The 19,784-nt window shown below is 38.3% G+C and overlaps 1 protein-coding gene across 1 annotated transcript in view; it reads left to right on the top strand.

The window, feature by feature from the left end:
- Window positions 1-7,000: 7,000 nt before the first annotated feature.
- The window catches only part of LOC140160457 (zonadhesin-like), a 99,911-nt gene continuing 87,127 nt past the window's right edge, over window positions 7,001-19,784 (top strand). Inside the window, exons 1-3 of the mRNA XM_072183692.1 lie at window positions 7,001-7,153; window positions 15,438-15,588; window positions 18,526-18,707. Of these exons, the coding sequence (XP_072039793.1) occupies window positions 18,623-18,707 (85 nt within the window). The 5' untranslated portion in view covers window positions 7,001-7,153; window positions 15,438-15,588; window positions 18,526-18,622. The remainder of the gene's footprint in view (window positions 7,154-15,437; window positions 15,589-18,525; window positions 18,708-19,784) is intronic.

Below are 19,784 nucleotides of genomic sequence, written 5' to 3'. Positions count from 1 at the left end.
ATGTTTGGTGATGTGGCCAAAGTATGATAACTTTCTAAAAATGATATCGGCTCGCAAGGTCTTCTGAACTCCTCGCAGTCCATGGAATCATCAGGATTCGTCGATAGCACCACAGCTCAAAAGAATCCAGTCTATTCCTGTCAGATAATTTCATCGTCCAGGATATTCAGATCCATATGATGCCACAGCAAATGCAGTTGATTTTAGCAAACGAACCTTGAGGGATGGAGGAAGTTTACTTTTCCACAGTTTGGCCAGGTTTGAGACTACACCTCGAGCTATTGCCAATCTTCGTTTTATCTCCTGGGTGCAGTCACTTTTGGTGTTAATGATGGAACCCAGAAATGCAAAGCTTTCCACCTCTTCAATGAAATCACCTTCTAAGGAAAAGTTTGCATCTGTATCATTTCGTCCTGCGTCTACAATCATGACTTTCGTCTTCTTTGTCTTCAAGATCAGTCCCCTGTTCACTTGCCGATTTTATTGCTTTCAATAGATCCATCAATTCCTCTTTGCTACTGCAAACCAGGGTTGTGTCGTCTGCATATCTGAGATATGTGATCCGCTGACCACCTATGGTAACACCTCCTCCAAAGTCTTCCAAAACATCTCTCATGATGCTCTCAGCATAGATGTTGAAGAGCTGAGGAGACAAAATGTACCCTTGTCTCACACCTCTGCCAATTTGGAACCACTCTGAGTCACCTCTACTCGTCAAGACTGAAGATTCCTGATCCTGGTATTAGCGTACTGATGAGCTTCACCACGTAAACGGGGAATGCCATATCCCCCATGATGTTCCTTAGGTCTTGATGATTGACACAGTCAAATGCCTTGCTGTAATCGATGAAACAAAGGTAGAGTGGTTGGAATGTCCTCTGCATTTTTCAATGATATTTCGCATATTGACAATTTGATCCCTGGTGCCTCTTCCTGCTCTAAACCCGGCCTGTTCGTCTGCTATCTCAGTCTCTGTCTCACTCTGTTGTTGATGATCTTGAGAAGAATCTTGCTGGCGTGACTGATTAGGCTGATGGTTCGGTGGTTTGAGCACTCTTTCATATTTCCTTTCTTTGGTATCGGGATAAATACTGCTCTCTTCCAGTCCTTAGACCATTCCGCATCCCTCCAGATTTTGTCACATAGCTTCCACATGATGATCACACCTTGCTCACCAGATGCCTTCCACAGTTCACCTGGAATCTCATCACAGCCTGGTGATTTCCCGGTTGTTGTTTTTTATCTCTTTCATTGATTTACGAACTTCATCCAGTAGGGGTGGTGGATCAGGGTCAATTTCACCTGAATCATTGATGGTGGGTTCCTCCTCTGCTTTCTGTTCATAAAGCTCAGTGCAGTATTCTGCCCATCGGGTCTTGATGTCTTCGCTCTCTGTAAGCGTGGTGCCATTTCTATCATTTATGGGTTTTTTTGAGTCAGTTCCTTTACCAAAGCAAACACCTTCTTGGAGTCGTTTCCTGCTTTTTCCATATCCTCACATTTTCCTCTCAACAAAGTCTCGTTGATCAGCTCTGACTGCTTTTGTTACTTCTCTGTGTTGTTTCCTTCATTCTGACATATCTCCTCTTTTTCTGGCTTCCTGTCTCTTATCAGCAAGCTCTATTGTCTTCTTAGATATACAGAGCTGCTTCCTTTTCTTCTTCTTTGTGATGTTTTCTTCTGCTGCACTTAGCACTGCTTCCTTCATGCACCTAGTCTGGTGGCAGAGCCGACGCCCTTAAGATGAATCTTGTATTTCGTTTTAACCGGGTGTTCAGCCACCCTCCTCACCAGTATCCAAAGGAAACTGGTGGGGGAGCCGGTTCTGTCAATTATTGATTAAATAAACCTCCTTTAAATAAGTATTTTCAAGGATTTGAAAGTCCACTCAGTCCCAAGGTCAATTACCATGAAATTAAGAATTCCTGCTCTAAACCCGGCCTGTTCGTCTGCTATCTCAGTCTCTGTCTCATTCTGTTGTTGATGATCTTGAGAAGAATCTTGCTGGCGTGACTGATTAGGCTGATGGTTCGGTGGTTTGAGCACTCTTTCATATTTCCTTTCTTTGGTATCGGGATAAATACTGCTCTCTTCCAGTCCTTAGACCATTCCGCATCCCTCCAGATTTTGTCACATAGCTTCCACATGATGATCACACCTTGCTCACCAGATGCCTTCCACAGTTTACCTGGAATCTCATCACAGCCTGGTGATTTCCCGGTTTTTTTTTAATCTCTTTCATTGATTTACGAACTTCATCCAGTAGGGGTGGTGGTTCAGGATCAATTTCACCTGAATCATTGATGGTGGGTTCCTCCTCTGCTTTCTGTTCATAAAGCTCAGTGCAGTATTCTGCCCATTGGGTCTTGATGTCTTCGATCTCTGTAAGCGTGGTGCCATTTCTATCATTTATGGTTTTTTAAGTCAGTTCCTTTACCAAAGCAAACACCTTCTTGGAGTCGTTTCCTGCTTTTTCCATATCCTCACATTTTCCTCTCAACAAAGTCTCGTTGATCAGCTCTGACTGCTTTTGTTACTTCTCTGTGTTGTTTCCTCCATTCTGACATATCTCCTCTTTTTCTGGCTTCCTGTCTCTTATCAGCAAGCTCTATTGTCTTCTTAGATATCCAGGGCTGCTTCCTTTTCTTCTTCTTTGTGATGTTTTCTTCTGCTGCACTTAGCACTGCTTCCTTCATTTCTTCCCACAATTCGTTTGGAGAGAGTTCTTCCCCCATCCGTTCGAAGAAGCGCCTCAAATCGGTTCCCCACACTGTGTATTGCTCTGGGATTTTGTCCACATCAAATCTCACTGGTGGTGTCACTCGCTTCTTTGCTTTGAGTTTCAGCTTCATCTGTGCGACAAGTAGCTGGTGGTCACTGCCGCAGTCTGTACCTAGTCTGGTGGCAGAGCCGACGCCCTTAAGATGAATCTTGTATTTCGTTTTAACCGGGTGTTCAGCCACCCTCCTCACCAGTATCCAAAGGAAACTGGTGGGGGAGCCTGTTCTGTCAATTATTGATTAAATAAACCTCTTTTAAATAAGTACTTTCAAGGATTTGAAAGTCCACTCAGTCCCAAGGTCAAATACCATGAAATTAAGAATTCCAAAATTTGATTTTTTTTTTTATGGGAATGTCATCTTTAAAAGCCTATAACTCAAAAACATGCCTGGAGACTTGTTCCGGGTTTTGTTGGATCTGGTCACATACGTCTTGGAGTGGATGGTTCAGAGAGAGGAGAAACCTAAAGGCATTTTTGACAAGGAAGTGGTCTGAATTACCCATGTTGCACTCGATCACAGTTGGTGTGAATAGGTTTTGTGCATCGGTCATGATGAGGTCAAGACGATTTCCCAGTTGGAGGGTTGGTCCATGAGAATTACACAGATTCAGTGTAAACATGCCTTCTTCATCAGTTGGAGATCTACTGCCAAGCCATTCCCGATGACGACAGTTAAAATCACCAGCTAGGATGCAGATGGTGGCCTTCGTTCTGGATAGCAGGCTGTCTAGGTTTCTGTCATACCACGCAAGTGCTCCTTTTATTTTATTTTGAGGGCAGTACACCAAGGAAAGTAGCACAGTTCCACTTTCGGATTGTATGGAGAACACCATTAGCTCATGCAACTTTGGTTCTAAGTTGGTTTCTCTCACTATAGGAAAGCCATTTTTGTAATAGATGAGACAACCTCCCCAACCACTGTCATCACTCCTGTCTCTACGCATTTGATGTTGATATGTGAGCTATCATCTGGCACAGAGATGTGAAGTTTCGATTAAGTAATCAGGATTAGGTCTGGCTTTGAAGAAGGGGGAGTCAGGTGGATCCTTGCCTGTAGCTGTCCAATGTTTGATCATAGGCCTCGGATATTTAACAGCCATACATTCACATTCCTTAACCGTTGTCGTTGGACGTTTCCAGAATTAGTCGTAGTTGAATCCGTTCCGTTTCGAAGCTTAATACTTTTAGCGACAAACTATGCAGAAATAGGGATGTCAGGAGGTTGTAAAGAAGCACCCTACGGGCTCTGCAACAAAGTATCCATATCGAACAAACTCAACCATAATACTGTACACACGCGCAATGTTGCCAAAATGCCTAATTATCCCCGGTTGATGAGTAAATGGGAGCAATCACTAAAACATGAGGAATTACTGAACAGGTAGAATAATTTTATTTATCTTAACCTGACCCTCCTTAGGCCTACATTTTCTTTTTAGCTTTTTTCTTTTGAGTTTCTTCTACATGGGCCGATTTTAATTTTTGCTGCTAAGCTTGTCATTTTCCGTTTCCATGTTTTTTTTATTGATTTAACCACAATCCCGTTATTTTCTAAATCTGTCCTTTCTTACATTTCCCTTTTAGCTTCTTTTTATTTGCTGCTTACCTTGTGATTTCCCGTTTTCATGTTATATTGTTTATTTAATTCTGTTTTCAGTTAGCTTTTTTAATTTATATTTCCTGATTAGTTTCTTATTTGTGATCGAACACTACGAATCAGCCGTAAAGTCCGCCCGGTCAATTTTGTTTTATTTCGTGTTTAGAAAATATATATCATAAGCTTTAAAATGGTATATCATTTGACTTCAAACGATATCCAGAAATGGGGTTATGGTTTGTTAAACTCTGCTCCTTCAACAAAATGGTACCTTATTTTGGTCATACATGTGTCTCCACATTGCTGGTAATAAATATCAAACAGTCATAATTGGCGGTCATTTCAAGTCATCCCCAAGTCAACGAGGTACAGGAATGTCCTCTCATTGTTAATTTTTGGTTATCTAGACAAAATACACTGCTTTGTAACCCACCACTTGAACAGGATTTTGCCAAAGCAAACAACGACTAGAGCTATTTAAGGATTCTACAGACGAATCCAACGAGCTATATGATGGTCAGAATTTAGTCGGCCATGACTGGGTCCCCGGCGCACCAAACTGGTGTTGTAACTGCCCAATTGAGTGGATTAAAGCCGCTTAAAAATCGATGTTATGTTGTATTGTGTTGTAAACATTCATCATTCTATTGTCTACGTGTAACACGGGGATGATATGCAGTTTAAAATCCCGCCAAGGACGCATCATTTCATATTTTAGGTGGGATGTACCCGACGGGGACCCAGCTATGGCTGCCATTGAGGTGTAGGAATGCGTGAAATTGGTTTCGTCTATAGGAATTGGTAGAAGCTTATTATCCACTACAGCAATTGGTTTAAACTGTGTAAATGTCGGTGTAATAAATCTGTCTGAATCCAATTAGGTGTAAGTTGGGACATTTGCAAACATTACGAATAACCGGAAAAATCGGGTTTGAAAAAGATCGTCCATTTTTATATGGCTTTAGCTTGTAAGTTAAGATAAATAGCTTTGCTATACAGTAGAGATGATCAGAATTCCTGGCGCTCCATGATCCTATTAACCCTAATGTTAATTTTGTTGTTGTTAATACAGAACGTAGTACGTGTCGTATTTGTGGTGATCCGCATTATAGACAATTTGATACAACGGTACATCACTTCCAAGGACCTTGTACTTACACGCTTGCAGCTTCAAAGCCAGGTGCACCTAACCAGTTTACCATAGTCGGTACAAATCTACAAAGGAACCCCAATAGACACGTAACAGTACTTGCCTCTATCGTAGCATATGTAGATGGTTCGGTAAGTTTAAGACATGAACAGGTTTGACTTCATAAAATAAAACTTCCGAACCGACCCGAAAAAAAGGTTATGACTACAATGTCGTATATTATTGTCCAAAAATATAATATAGCACGTACACGTTTTACGAGTGATTCCTTACCTGTAATCCCTATGGCGTTACTTTTCGTCGGCATCATTCCATTGGCGTATAGGCCCGATACGTTACTATGGAATGTAGCGAGATGTACGCCACTATGACATGTAATGCTTTTCATTTTTGCCGATATTTATTCATTATAAAATCTGTATAAAAAGTGGCGTATGCTCGATACATCACTATGAAAAACACAAAATTTCACTTTGTAACGATACACCACATTCAATTAATTAAATATTGATTAATTAGCTAATTTTGACTAACGAGACTTAGAAATATGAAAGAGAACATCATTAAAAACATAATGTGCCAATTTTCAAGAAAATGACGAAAAATCACTATACGCCACTATTGAATACAGCCGATGAATTGGTTAGTTTAGCAAGAAACGTTTGGAGACTTTAAAAGGGGGAACTTTACCTTGTGGACGGTTGGCAACCACTACAAAGACGAGGGTGAACTATTAAACGGCGTGAATGACATAATCCACTCTTTTTTTTTTTTTTGAAGGTGATACAATTCGGCTATGATACAACCAATGTACGTATCGACGGAGTTATTACGTCATTAACATATAAACAAGGACAAGTCACGATTCGCCGCAGACCCGGTGGGGAATTGTAAGTCATCTTGAGAAATGCAGAATATATCGGAAAAGAAAGAATAACATGTGCCAAGTACGATACATGCACTATATTCAGTGAGCAATATCGAATTTAGAATAGGCAATCTCCTAAGGAATCCCCTGACATGTTCATAATGTCATAACTTAATTTGACCTTATTATAACTCAAAAACGGTATGTCGCAGATAGGTCAAACTATACTTGTTCTGAATCCTTGAGATGAAAGGAATACTTTGGTGTAATTTGAGCACTTTAATTTTGGTAATAGCTTGACTGTGTTTTGGGAACATCTAGAGCAGCTAAATAATTGGGTTGGTTTAGTCCTTGGGTGATGTAAAGCCAGTGCTGCTAGCTCCCAGTCTACTCCGCCATGGCTTGGAATCATATGCACCGGACGTCCTTTTTCTCAGTTTTGTCCTTTGGCTCCGCTAAAAATTATCGCAATGTCCTAGTAGGTTTAAATTAAGGAAGTAAATATTTGTACATTGAGATCAATAGATAAAATTATTATTATTATTATTATTATTATTATTATTATTATTATTATTATTATTATTATTACTTTTGCAGATTTTAGTAACTGATTTTGGTCTTCAGATTATATATGATGGAAGACATTGCCTGAGAATAAGAGTCCCAACGATTCCTTTCAACAATTTCGTTCATGGATTATGCGGATTGCTATCAGGGACACAGAGTGATGACTTAACAACGCCTGATGGCACCATCGTGAGTATAAACAGTATGCTTCGACCGTACGTATTTATAAATACCAGCCATAACAGCTTGTAGGCAAGTCTCGAAGTGACCTTCTACATGGCGGATGGTCTTCCTGTACATTTGAATGCAAAGGCGGAACAACACGAGACTAATGTGCAGCAAAATTGTCTAGTTTGTTCAACTTTGTGATTATATTGCAAACGTTTCCGTCGTTAAACATTTTTTTCCGTCGGCAAATACTTTCAAAATTTTGTTTTTGATAACATATTACAAATTCAGAATCCCCCATGTATAAAAGTTTTGCTATTCCATCAAATGGAATGCATGGAACATTCCATCTTTCACCAAATGAAAATATTCTTTCTATTACACGAATGAAAAAAACATTCATTTGTTTTATATAATACCTAAAATAGATCCTTGTCATTTGATATTTTACCGTGACTTTAGACATTTTTAGACATGGGAAATAGTACTTACATGTCGTCTGCATACCGCCTGCATACTGCTTAGGTTATCCAAATATTTCAAAGGGTAAAGTTTCATAGTTCCATAAAACAGTAAAGTAAACACAACTTCAGTTCAAAACGGTAAATTCAAAATTGTCCAAAAAAAAAAAGTCAACTTGTCAAATTCTTTTTTTTAAATTTCTTGACGCATTCAGCAGCCACCTCAGCGATTGCTTTTATTTTGTTTCCAAGAATGTTGATACCTAGCAGCCGCTAGCAGCGCGTTGCAGTACCATGGTCCATCAGTCAGTTTCTGGCCTACACGTCGGTGTAGGCCAGAAATGTCGAGACTGGGCACCTACATGATCCTGGGATCTCGTACACGTAACCGCTATGACCTTCATCTTCGTTCTCTCTTTTTGATTTGGTTAGAATGTCGCCGGTAACAATGCAGCGAAGAATTTGCTGATCTGTTTCAATTACAAAGTCCTCGGCTTTCATGTCGCGAAGATTTTCGCGTCCTCTGTTGGCGAAATATATCATTACATCCATGAACACTTTGTTCTCCAAACCCAGTGGTATTGTTATGTTGAGCGCTTCTGAATCATATATCTTGGCCATGGTTACTGATTGGTTTTTTGTGCTGAACAGATCCCTTACCCTCCTTCTTCAATTTAACCATCATTGCTTTGCATGCTGCGTTGCTGCGATGAAACTGGTCAGACATGGTAATATCAATATCTCTCCTGCTCCTGTAGGCCGTATCTTATTCCATGCATTGACTTCTTGGTGTACATATTTCCGTCTGCTTTTCTTAGTCCTGCAAAAAACCGCGAAAGATTGATCTAGTTCTTCATCTGACAGAGACTCAATGGTAGTGTCTGCAAATATGGCATATGCCTCCAAACGGCGGCTGACGGCGAATTGAGTTTGTTTCTTGGTGTTTGAAGAATCAGTACTGTCCAAAAGATGGCTCAAATCATCGTCTGTTACCAGCACAAACCCCGCCATGATGTTGATAAACAAACGAAATCACGAAGTTAACGGAAGTTTCGTGTAATGATTGCGGCACCGGGAATTGTACTCACAATCTCATACTCAGTGGCAAAGTTCATGCTTCCTACTTTTAAGTATTAAAATACGCCATACTTTTCCAACAAGAGGTTGGAGGCGTTCAATGGAACGAAATGAATGGAATTAAAAATGCACGAACCAAATTGCACGATGAGTGATGTAAACTATACAATGTACTATTTTTCAATGAAATGGGATAACTATTCAATGTCATGTGACACAAAAACCACCAATCAAATGACAAGGATCTATTTAGGTATTATATAAAGTACAATGAACTCTGGGACTCTACATGACGCCTTCTTTGGAATAATTTCCTGAAGATCACATTTTTTTTTTTTTTTCAGAACAGAGATCTACTCACCGATAGCCAAATTTGGGAATGTGTTACGTCACTTTTTGATTTGATTTGTGAAATCTTTATTGCGCAGGCCCTCATACAATGATATACACAACATTTTTACAGAATATTTACAAAATAACATGATATTTATTAATTTATACGAAAACATCAATAATAAGTGTGAAAGAAAATAAATGTATCTCAAGAACATGAATGATATAAATCTAAAAAACATACTACAATATTATAATAAATGATTATAATTCAGCAGTAGTAATTATGCATGTCTTGAATTGATGCAAAGACAGAGTTTCAAAGTTTATACGATATGATGGTGGCAAGTTATTCCATAAGTTTACAGCTCTTACAGTAAATGTACGTTTACCAATGTTAGAATTGTATTTCGGCACGATCAATGTGTTTGAAGGATGACTCCTTGTAATGTGATTATGAGGATTATGAACAAAGTCAAATTGATTACGTAAATATTTAGGACACATATTTTTGATACATTTAATAAGGTAAGAAAATCATGTGATTAGACCATCTATCAAAAAGTTTAATCCAATTTAAAGAGTTTAACATAAATATATCATCTTCTGGTGTTCTGATATCAGCAAAGAGAATTGTTTTTGCTAATATGTTGTGAAGTACTTGAAGCTGATATTGATTGGTTGCAGAACAATTAGACCAGACACTGCTGGCATAGTCGAAATGTGGAACTACAAGTGCATTAGAGAGCATAACTACGGTTTTATGAGGAAGGAAATACTTTGCACGTTTTACAATACCAATTCTCTTGGAAACATTTCCAGATACATAATCAATGTGTGATAACCAAGACATCAAACTTAATACCAAGATATTTGAAAACATCAACTCTTTCAATAATTTTGTCATCAAATGTGAGAGTTATGTCATTGTAATGATTAAGCATATGATTAGTTCCAAACATCATAAACTTAGTTTTATCAGTATTTAATGTGAGCTTATAGCTTTAAACCAGTTAGCAACAGTTTTTATGTTAGATTCAAGTTGCACTTTTAGGTCATCAGTATTTTTTGCTTTACACATTAGAAAAGCATCATCTGCATACATTACTGTTTTACTGCAGAAAGAGAATCATCGTGAATATCAACATTTTCTTTCAAACTTAAATTTTCTTTTACCATGACGACAAAAAAGTATAGCCACTTATCATAAGTTCAGAGTCATCAATACTAGGTGTCCCAGAATGATTTATACCGTGTTTGAACAAAATATCAAAAATATATAGTCAATAGTGTATCTAATCTTAATAAGTGCAATACAATGCCACACATGTCTCCTACCTATTCTGTGACTTTCATGGAAATAGCTTGATTCGTTTTTGTGTGTAATTTACAGTGCAAAGGCATCATAACACATGGATCCTTTATCACCATCGTCCAGCCTCACTGTGCAATATTTTAGAAATCCTACATTCTTTTATAGGAAATACACCAAATTTGGCACAAATGTAGAGATTGCAATGCTAAATAATTCTTGATATGGGATTAAGTGAACCATATCAATATGACATCAGATTTTTAGGTTGAAAAACGTACTTTTTATGTGATTTTTACCCCAATTGTTACCCAAAATGTCATTATTACAGAGGATATAACTTCCTCAAGGATCCTCCGTAGTAAATTTTAATATTCTTCGTCACGTAGCTGTGGGTTTGCCAATATATTGTGGGCATAAATGTATGCTGTGACACTAAGGACGAACCTTCTCTATACTTTTATGAAAAATCCATCTCTGTCGGTATTTCAAATGATGAAACTCACACACCGCAATAATTGGCTTCAAAACTGCCGCCAAAAAAAAAGAATAGTTTAAGGTCACTCAAGCGTAGCAAATCCTTTATTCCATACAAGGATTGCTTCGTAACATCATAAATGTACAATAGATATTGACTTTTAGTAGAAGTAAGAACAGGACACAGAAATATACTGCATAACATTTTCCAAATAACTTTGTGTTGAACGGTTAGTTTCAAAATAGGTTGCTTTGTCAAAACTTGGAATTCACCATTTTTACGCAATCCTCTCTAACTTCTACTTGAAACGTCCAATTTTAAAATCTAAAAATCTGTGAAAGCTAAATATATGTAAAACTTAAAATGCAAAACAATATGACCAATAAAAATGCCGTTCATACCTAAAAAATTCCATCTTCGGTATAAATCATTATGGGACACCCTGTATTATCTGTCCAGGTCATGATGCAGTCATGTCTACAGTAGAATTCATCTCGACTTTGCAGGACTTAACCCCATTAAAAGCTATTAAACCAAGATAACACTCATTGAAACAGCTCAACTGATTAAATCGGATCTTCTCTGGCTGTGCACATGTGACTGTTTTCATGTGCGATATCGCAATAAAGTTTGCGTATTATAGCTTCAGTTGGGTAACCGATTATAAAGGAAACGAAAGGAAACAATGGTATGTGTACTTTTGTTCACGAAATGAGACAATGGCGTGCTTTTTGTAAACCATATTCTTGAAAATGAGCAACATAATGATTGTTGACTTAACACGGTTTGGAAATAATTTCTTCATATTTTTGGTGTTATCTGTCGTTTACATATCCTTCCTAAAACACAAAAGTACGACCCTCTCCAAACACCTAAATTAGCTAAAAATTTAGGACATGTTACAAAACTATATTGTCTAATTTTAGAAGAGTAAATAGAAAGCAAAATTAAACTTCTACGCTACTCAAATTTGGTACACTCACCGGAGCGCTTTCACCGGGTCAACCGGCGTCTTCAGCGGATGTTATTGCTCTGAAGATTGTTGTTGCTAGTGATGTAGTACTAGGACACCTCCGATGACGTCACAGATGTTGATGACGTCAAACTTGAAGATGTTGTGCCGCCCCCTTGGTTCGGGGGGTCAGGAGGTTGTCCCAGACAGGGTCGATGTCCAACCCTTTGTCACGGTTCAGTCTGGGTCTTTTAGTTCTAATATGGATTGCTTCCAAGACCCTGCGAGGGAAGTCCTTGGACTTTTGTTGATCAGGTTAGGGATCTTGTTGTACGTGCGGATGAGTCCCTGATATCCTTTGATGTCACTGCGCTGTTTACATCCATCCCGGTCAAAGATACCCTGAATGTGATTGAACAATTGCTGGAAAGTGATACAAGCTGGAAAGTGGACAGTGCTGAAAACCTTAGTGTTGATCAAGTTATTCAGCTATTAAGCTTCTGCCTCAATACTACGTACTTTGTGTTTAGGGGACAAAATTACCAGCAAAAAGATGGGTGTGCGATGGGCAGCCCTTGTAGCCCGTTGGCAGCGAATGCGTACATGGAGCACTTTGAACGTATTGCTCTAGCGTCTGCTCCTCACCCACCGCGTACGTGGTATCGTTATGTGGACGACACATTCTGCGTAATTAAATCGGCACATGTGGAAGAGTTCACAAATCACATAAACAGTCAGGACCATAATATCAAATTCACGCGCGAGGAAGAGGGAGACGGGCAACTCCCTTTCCTCGATACGCTAATTTCACGAACAAAGGACGGATCGGTGAAAATCCAAGTTTACCGTAAGCCTACTCACACGGATCAGTATTTGAACTTTAGCTCGCACCATCCGCTGGAACACAAACTGAGTGTTGTGAGAACCTTGTTATACAGAGCGGAGACGGTTGTTACTGATCCTGACGATAGATCCAAGGAGATAAGACACGTGAAGGAGGTGCTACACGAGAGCGGCTATCAAGACTGGACATTGTTCAGGGCTCGTCCAAAACAGAAAGAACAAAATAAGGACCGCGACGAAGATAGCAATAAGAAGGGCATTTTTGTTACCTTGCCTTACGTGGAAGGACTTTCGGAACAGGCTGCGCAGGGCTTTCAATTCTGCAGGTGTTAGCACAGCGTTTAAACCTCAGAATACTCTGCGCAGAGCTCTTGTCTCCCCAAAGGACAAAACTGAACAAGAAAAGCAATCTGGTGTCGTGTACAGCATCCCTTGCAAAGACTGTGACTCCTATACATTGGCGAGTCTGGACGCAAGCTCGAAAAGAGGCTAACAGAACATAAATCCAAAGCGGCCAGTTCCAAGTCAGCGATCAAGGAACACGTCGACAGGAGCAAAGGACACCAGATTGACTGGGAGAACGTAAAAGTGTTAGAAAGGGAGTCCAAGGACTTCCCTCGCAGGGTCTTGGAAGCAATCCATATTAGAACTAAAAGACCCAGACTGAACCGTGACAAAGGGTTGGACATCGACCCTGTCTGGGACAACCTCCTGACCCCCCCCGAACCAAGGGGGCGGCACAACATCTTCAAGTTTGACGTCATCAACATCTGTGACGTCATCGGAGGTGTCCTAGTACTACATCACTAGCAACAACAATCTTCAGAGCAATAACATCCGCTGAAGACGCCGGTTGACCCGGTGAAAGCGCTCCGGTGAGTGTACCAAATTTGAGTAGCGTAGAAGTTTAATTTTGCTTTCTATTTACGTTTACCGCTACGTATGAATAGAATTTTAGAAGAGTACTTTTAATATTGGCCGGTTATTTTTCACACAGCGACGTTAACTAGGCAATGTACTATTACCTATAACATTAACTAAAACACCAAAGTACAAATATTTCCAAACATCTAAATTAGCTAAAAATTTAGGACATGTTAAAAAACTACTAGAACTTTAGAAGAGTACTTTTGATATTGGCCGGTTATTTTTCACACAGCGACGTTAACTAGTCATATCCCCATACGTTTAACGTAGGGCTATTTGTAGAGGTCACGCGTCAATGGGAAAGAGCACTGTGTATTGTGTATAGGAAAACGGACAGTAACTGCAGTATGTCTCACTCAGACAAAGAACATCAATATTGTTTTCATGCACAAAGATATCCAGATCAATTCTGTTGATCCAATTCGATGGGCATAATTCCTCGGAGTAGTAAGTGACGATATAATTTTAATTGAAGGGTCAATTTTCAAGATGGTAGCAAGTAGAGATTTGTACATATCAAGACATTCAAGGCATTTTGACAAGTCATTTGTAGCACAGTGGATAATGATTAAGAGTAATATTTTTTTATTATTTTTCAGGGGTTTCAGATGTGGTTAGTAAGATATATTCCAAAAGCACATCAAAAAATCACCTGACCCCCCCTCCTTCATATTTAAAATGACCCTCTCTACAAATGGGTCATTTTGACCCGAAAATGACATTATTAAAACTGCATTTTGTCAAATTTCAAGGCAATATAGAAAAATATAGAGATCACTTTTTAACATTAAACAACTACCACATTAAAAGGTGTACACTCGTTGTTTCGTACAAGAAAGTACATATTTGAACTAGCTTTTAAGGTAACGTTTAATACCAGTTCAATTTGACTTATTTACGTGTTTGGCAAAAATGATGAAAATGGAAATTTTTCCCAATTTGCCCCTTATTCTTTATTTCTTTCTTTCTTTTTTCCTTTCTTTCTTTCTTTTTTCTTTCTTTCTTTCTTTCTTTCTTTTCTTTTTTTCTTTTTTCGTTCTTTCTCTTTCTTTCCTTCTTTCTTTCTTTCTTTCTTTCTTTCTTTCTTTCTTTCTTTCTTTCTTTCTTTCTTTCTTTCTTTCTTCTTTCCTCCCGTACCCTTACGATTTTCATAGTCTTCGTAATCCCTTAATCCCATCCCGCACCTTAAATCCTAACCCCGTACCCATAACGTCATCCATACCTTTTTTGTTCTCCTTTCCTTTTTTTTTCTTTCTTTCCGTAAATTGCGCCGACTGGTATCTGGCACGGAAGTTGGCTTATGCGCCCCCGTACGTGCGCGTCAAGAGGTGTGTTAGCCGACGCACAAACGACGGCGATTTTCCTGCTAGATGCGTCGGTTGGCATAGCTCGTTCTGTACATAGCAACAGCTATTATTTGCCGTGAAAAACTTTTTTTTACAGATTTTGAGGCCAATTTTTGACCATTTTTGGATGTACTATACTTCAAGACATTTTTCAAACCCCATCCCCACCCCATGTCAAAAAGAAATCTACGCCACTGGCTACGCGCGCACTTAAAATCAAATTTTGTGTGTTTTTCCTGGTAAAGGAATTCTAGGGACAGCTTGAAAAAACTTGGGTTAAAGTTGTGGGTGGAAGTGCCTTCTATCCGGTGAGCCAGGGTGGCAATCATATTGTTTAATCAGGCCATACCAGTAAAAATTATTTCTCGACATCCACCCACCCCCCCCCCCCCTAACCCCGAGAAAATGGTCTAGCGATGACCCTGGTGGCAACATACTTCAGTAGTATAATGTTGGCCTATTGTGAGCTTGTTAATCTGATTCGCCTACTTTTTTATTTATCAGATAACGGACTTCAAGTTTGTGGAATTTTGAAATGATAAAGCGCTATTCTCCCTCTTTCAATTTATCAACCAGGTTACGGACCCGAACGAATTTGGTAATAGTTGGGAAAACGGTACCGAGTTATGTACCCCATGTACTCCTGAGACATGTGAAGTGGATACTTGTGAAACGTTCCCAGAGGCCGTTGCCACAGCACAGGAAGAATGCAAATATCTTACAGCAGGTACAAACAAGAAATACATAAGGAGATATCGCTCAGTTGTAATATCTATTAATAATCAACTTATAAATAATGTTCATCAAAAAAGGTTCCAGTCACCAAGTTTTCTTTTGACAACCCATGGAGACCTTGTAATTTGAAATTAATTTTTATATCTTACCTTTTTAGCTTTGTCTCACCTTGTTTATATCATATATACGGAATGTATAAATCATGGAGAAGCAGCAAGGGTGGAAGCCTGGGGTCGGGAGTATTGAACCTTTCCCCAGTTTACTTTTTTATAAGAAGATGTGGCAAGATAATCTGTCAATTTTTTCGCTTATTGGGGATGTTGATTTTGGCGAGATAATGATCTCACCATGACGACATGGCAACATAATACGAGGGTCATTCCAAAAGTTATACCTCCATCATCACATCTCTATTATCTTGCGTGTCAGGCAGTTGAAATTACACATGAGTATACTGTTAAATCTGGGCTACAAAATAAAATTTATTTGATGAAAATGTGATTTTTAATTGGTAAGATATGTTGGTTAAAGCGGATACAGATTTGGTACATCAGAAATGGTTAAAAACTGAATCCAAAAGTTTAGTAAGCATCATAATATTGTAGCTTTGGATAATGCCCATTAAAATGTTTTCAAGATGTGGTTGTCCAACTGGTTACTCAGGATACATATTTTGGTCATATTTGAACTCCCTGACGTGCCTTGGGACTTCAAAACAAAATGAAACGTGTTTTATAAGAGATGAAAACATCAAAAGGTTTAACAGACACACAATGTTGGTGACATTTGCCAGATTTCGACTAGACCAGGTTTAGGGGTAATTCTTAATTACATCCTATTTTAAGTAACGGATACATCTTGACGTGGAAATAAGATGAACAGTTTGTTAATAACTTAATATGTACTTACAAAATACAAAAACAGCTGTGCACAGGACTTATTTGATTTTAACTTTGAACCAATTAATATGACTTGAACCAACAAGTGCTCGCTCACCCAATCAAAATCAACAACCTGTGGTCAATACGAAGGCTATTCTGAACATGTATCGGTTTTGTTGTTCAAAAGACACGATACTGATTAAATTATTTGAACAAAAATAAAGCAATTGAATCATTTTTAGAAATAAATCTGTAATGATTTCCATATAGATGTTGGCAACATTTTAAATCAAAATTAGCCTTTCTTGTCAGACTGTTTCACTTTAAGCAACACATCCTAATAACCAAAAGTCACATTTTAATCAGTTAACTTTCATTTTGTAGCCACAATTTAAGAGTATAATCATAGATAATTTCAATATTCTGGCACGTAAGATGACAGAGATGTGATGATAGAGGTAGAACTTTTTGAATGACCCTCGTATTTTACCTTATCTGATTATGCCGACGTTCATTTCTATTCTATTTTACTTTTAGACGAGCCATTGGGCAGTGACGTCAGCGCGCATTTCATTACACGCATCTTCAAATCGTGAGCGTTCGTTTAAAGCGCTGGCGTCAAGTAGACGAGAAAAATTATTTTACTAGAGATATTGCAATGTTCCATACGTCCTACGTGGACCGTGCGTTTTTACGACGTTAAAAACATGCGTACATATTGCTAGTCTAGTTTCCAAGCTGGAACAAGCCGGCTGGAACAAAGACCAACATCCGATCTGGGCACAAGAGGGCCAAACACTTGAAATTTAGTGGTCGCCGGGTCTCATGTCTGAATAATCTGAACCGCGCGTATGAATGAAGTCAAATTTTTACGCCTCACTGTTGCTTTAATATGTGGCCGTACACTACGAATGAGCCGTAAAGTCGGCAAATTGTATTCTGAGTTACAGTGCAAATTGTGCGTGAAAGGTCGTATCTCAAACACCGTTTAAATCAATCATTAATCCTATTGCTGAAGAGGATAATAAGCTTCTACCTATTTCTATAAATAGCTCTAGTCTTTGTTTGCTTTGGCCAAATCTTTTTCAAGTGGTGGGTTACAAAGCATTGTATTTGTCTAGGTATGTATAGCCAACAATTAACAATGAGAGGACATTCCTGAACCTCGTTGACTTGGGGATGATTTGAAATGACCGCAAATTTTGACTGCTTGATACTTATTACCAGCAATATGGAAAAAGAGACATGAAGAACCGAAAAGGTACCATTTTGTTGAGGAGCAGAGTTCAACAAACCATAACCCCGCTTCTGGATATCGTTTGAAGTCAAATGACATTTTAAAGCTTATGATATATATTTTCAAAACACGAAATAAAACAAATAGTTAGACTTTCCTTCGTATGTTCATTATGTGATGTCTATGATGTCATGTGTCAGTACGGATTGGCGATATTATAAGGATATAATTTATATAATGCTTTTGAGATACCCGCATGACCTTCAAAAGGTACTTAGTATTTTCAACAAATTCTACCTATTGTCTACCACTGACATTTATTCATAAACAGTGTATAAGCATTTGTCAAGTTTTTTACAATATCATCTGTGATTTTTTTACAAGAAGAATGAAGGCAATAACATTCTTTTGACCCGGATACCAACATTAAAATATTAAGATTTTGGCATCCTAAAATGCTATCATTTATCTAATTTCCCAATGCAAAAATGTGGGTCTAAGGTATAGTTTTATTTAGATGGTATGAACTATAGCGGGATGGCGTACCACCCAAGATCTACTATTTAATATGAGCCACTGCAATACACATGTTGCCTCTCATATCAAAACTGTTTCAATGTTGGACATCATATGGAGAAATAACTCCACTCTCTTTAAAATATCTGCATCTGACTATATGATGCATTATGTTGGCAATAACCCGTTCAGTTGAAGCTTTAGTCTAATTATGATACCTGAGACCCGATGCGAGACTATGATGTGCAAATGTTTATCTAATCCTATTTATCTATAATTGTTCCTTGACTTTCAGACGCTGACGGACCGTTCAAAACGTGCTTGGAGGCCTATCCGGATCTAGGGCATGTAGGTGACTGTGAATTTGATGTTTGTGGTGGTGAAAACAACAAATGCAGCTATTACGAACAATTGTTCACAGATTGTTCAGAAAAGGGAAGTTTGCGAATAACTGGCGGGATGATATTGATAATTGCGGTATGTTTTTCTGATATGAATACTTGACAGTTCATAATTCCTTTCTCCTCCCCCCTCTTTTTGGTATTTATCATAATATTCTTGTTTACTTTCCTAAACGGTCGGTTTAATGGGTGTTTTAGCAACATGTATATACTTGTATACCACTAGATTTTCAAGTTCGTTCAATGTACTCGGTAACCTATCTCGGCTAAACATCTCAAAGGGATCCGATTTTATGCATAATTCCCCAGTATTACAATTTTAGTGAACTGTAGGAAGCTATCATATAAACGAAATTGTAGTTTGTAAGGAAACAGGGCGATGTTTTTGCTCCAAACCGTTTTTATTTCGAAGGGTCGTTTGACCGAACACGCTTTTCTTTAAAAGCTTCTACGGCGAATATCTTGCAATGTAGCATGGATAAAATAATTATTTCAAGATAAAGATGAATGTTGTAAATGAATGGATAAAATAAAAATTGATAGCAATAGGTGAAAACAATTTTTGAACGTATTGCCCTGAAGGCTGCACTAGACGTACACTTTACATCGTTTCACTCACATCTGTACGATTAATGTCTTCGAAAAGAACGGTATTGTATTAAATATATGATTGCAAACATACACAGACATGACTGGTGATGAGTTCAGCATACTTATAGTGCAGGGCAATGCATTTAAAAATTGTTTTAACCTATCGCTATGGTAATTATTCCTGTTTCATATACTACTTCTACGGCGAATATCTTGTAATGTAGCATGAATAAAATAATTATCTTTATAAGTAATCTTTGGCGGGCACTTTAAACAAATAATTATAGTACTTGCCTCCGACTTTGGAGACGTGCATATGTCTTAATGTATGTCGACCATGCCAACAATCCGGTGTAGTTTTACAAGGTTGGAAAAGTCTATTTCCTTTCGCTATTTTGCCAATCAAAATTCATAAATTGTCCAACTGTTTTGACACTAAAGAGTTCTGCATCCACTCCGGTAGCAAGGAAACACAAATTTATGTGTATTCAGTGCGTCCTTTGCGTTTAAATAGTTCAGTTTATTGTCAAGTTCTGCTCCTATATGCCATATCTACGGAATT

The sequence above is a fragment of the Amphiura filiformis genome, chromosome 9 (assembly GCF_039555335.1).
Source record: "Amphiura filiformis chromosome 9, Afil_fr2py, whole genome shotgun sequence".
NCBI lineage: Eukaryota > Metazoa > Echinodermata > Ophiuroidea > Amphilepidida > Amphiuridae > Amphiura > Amphiura filiformis.
Note: the sequence above shows the minus strand (reverse complement) of the source record. Positions and strands in the feature narration are given on the sequence as shown.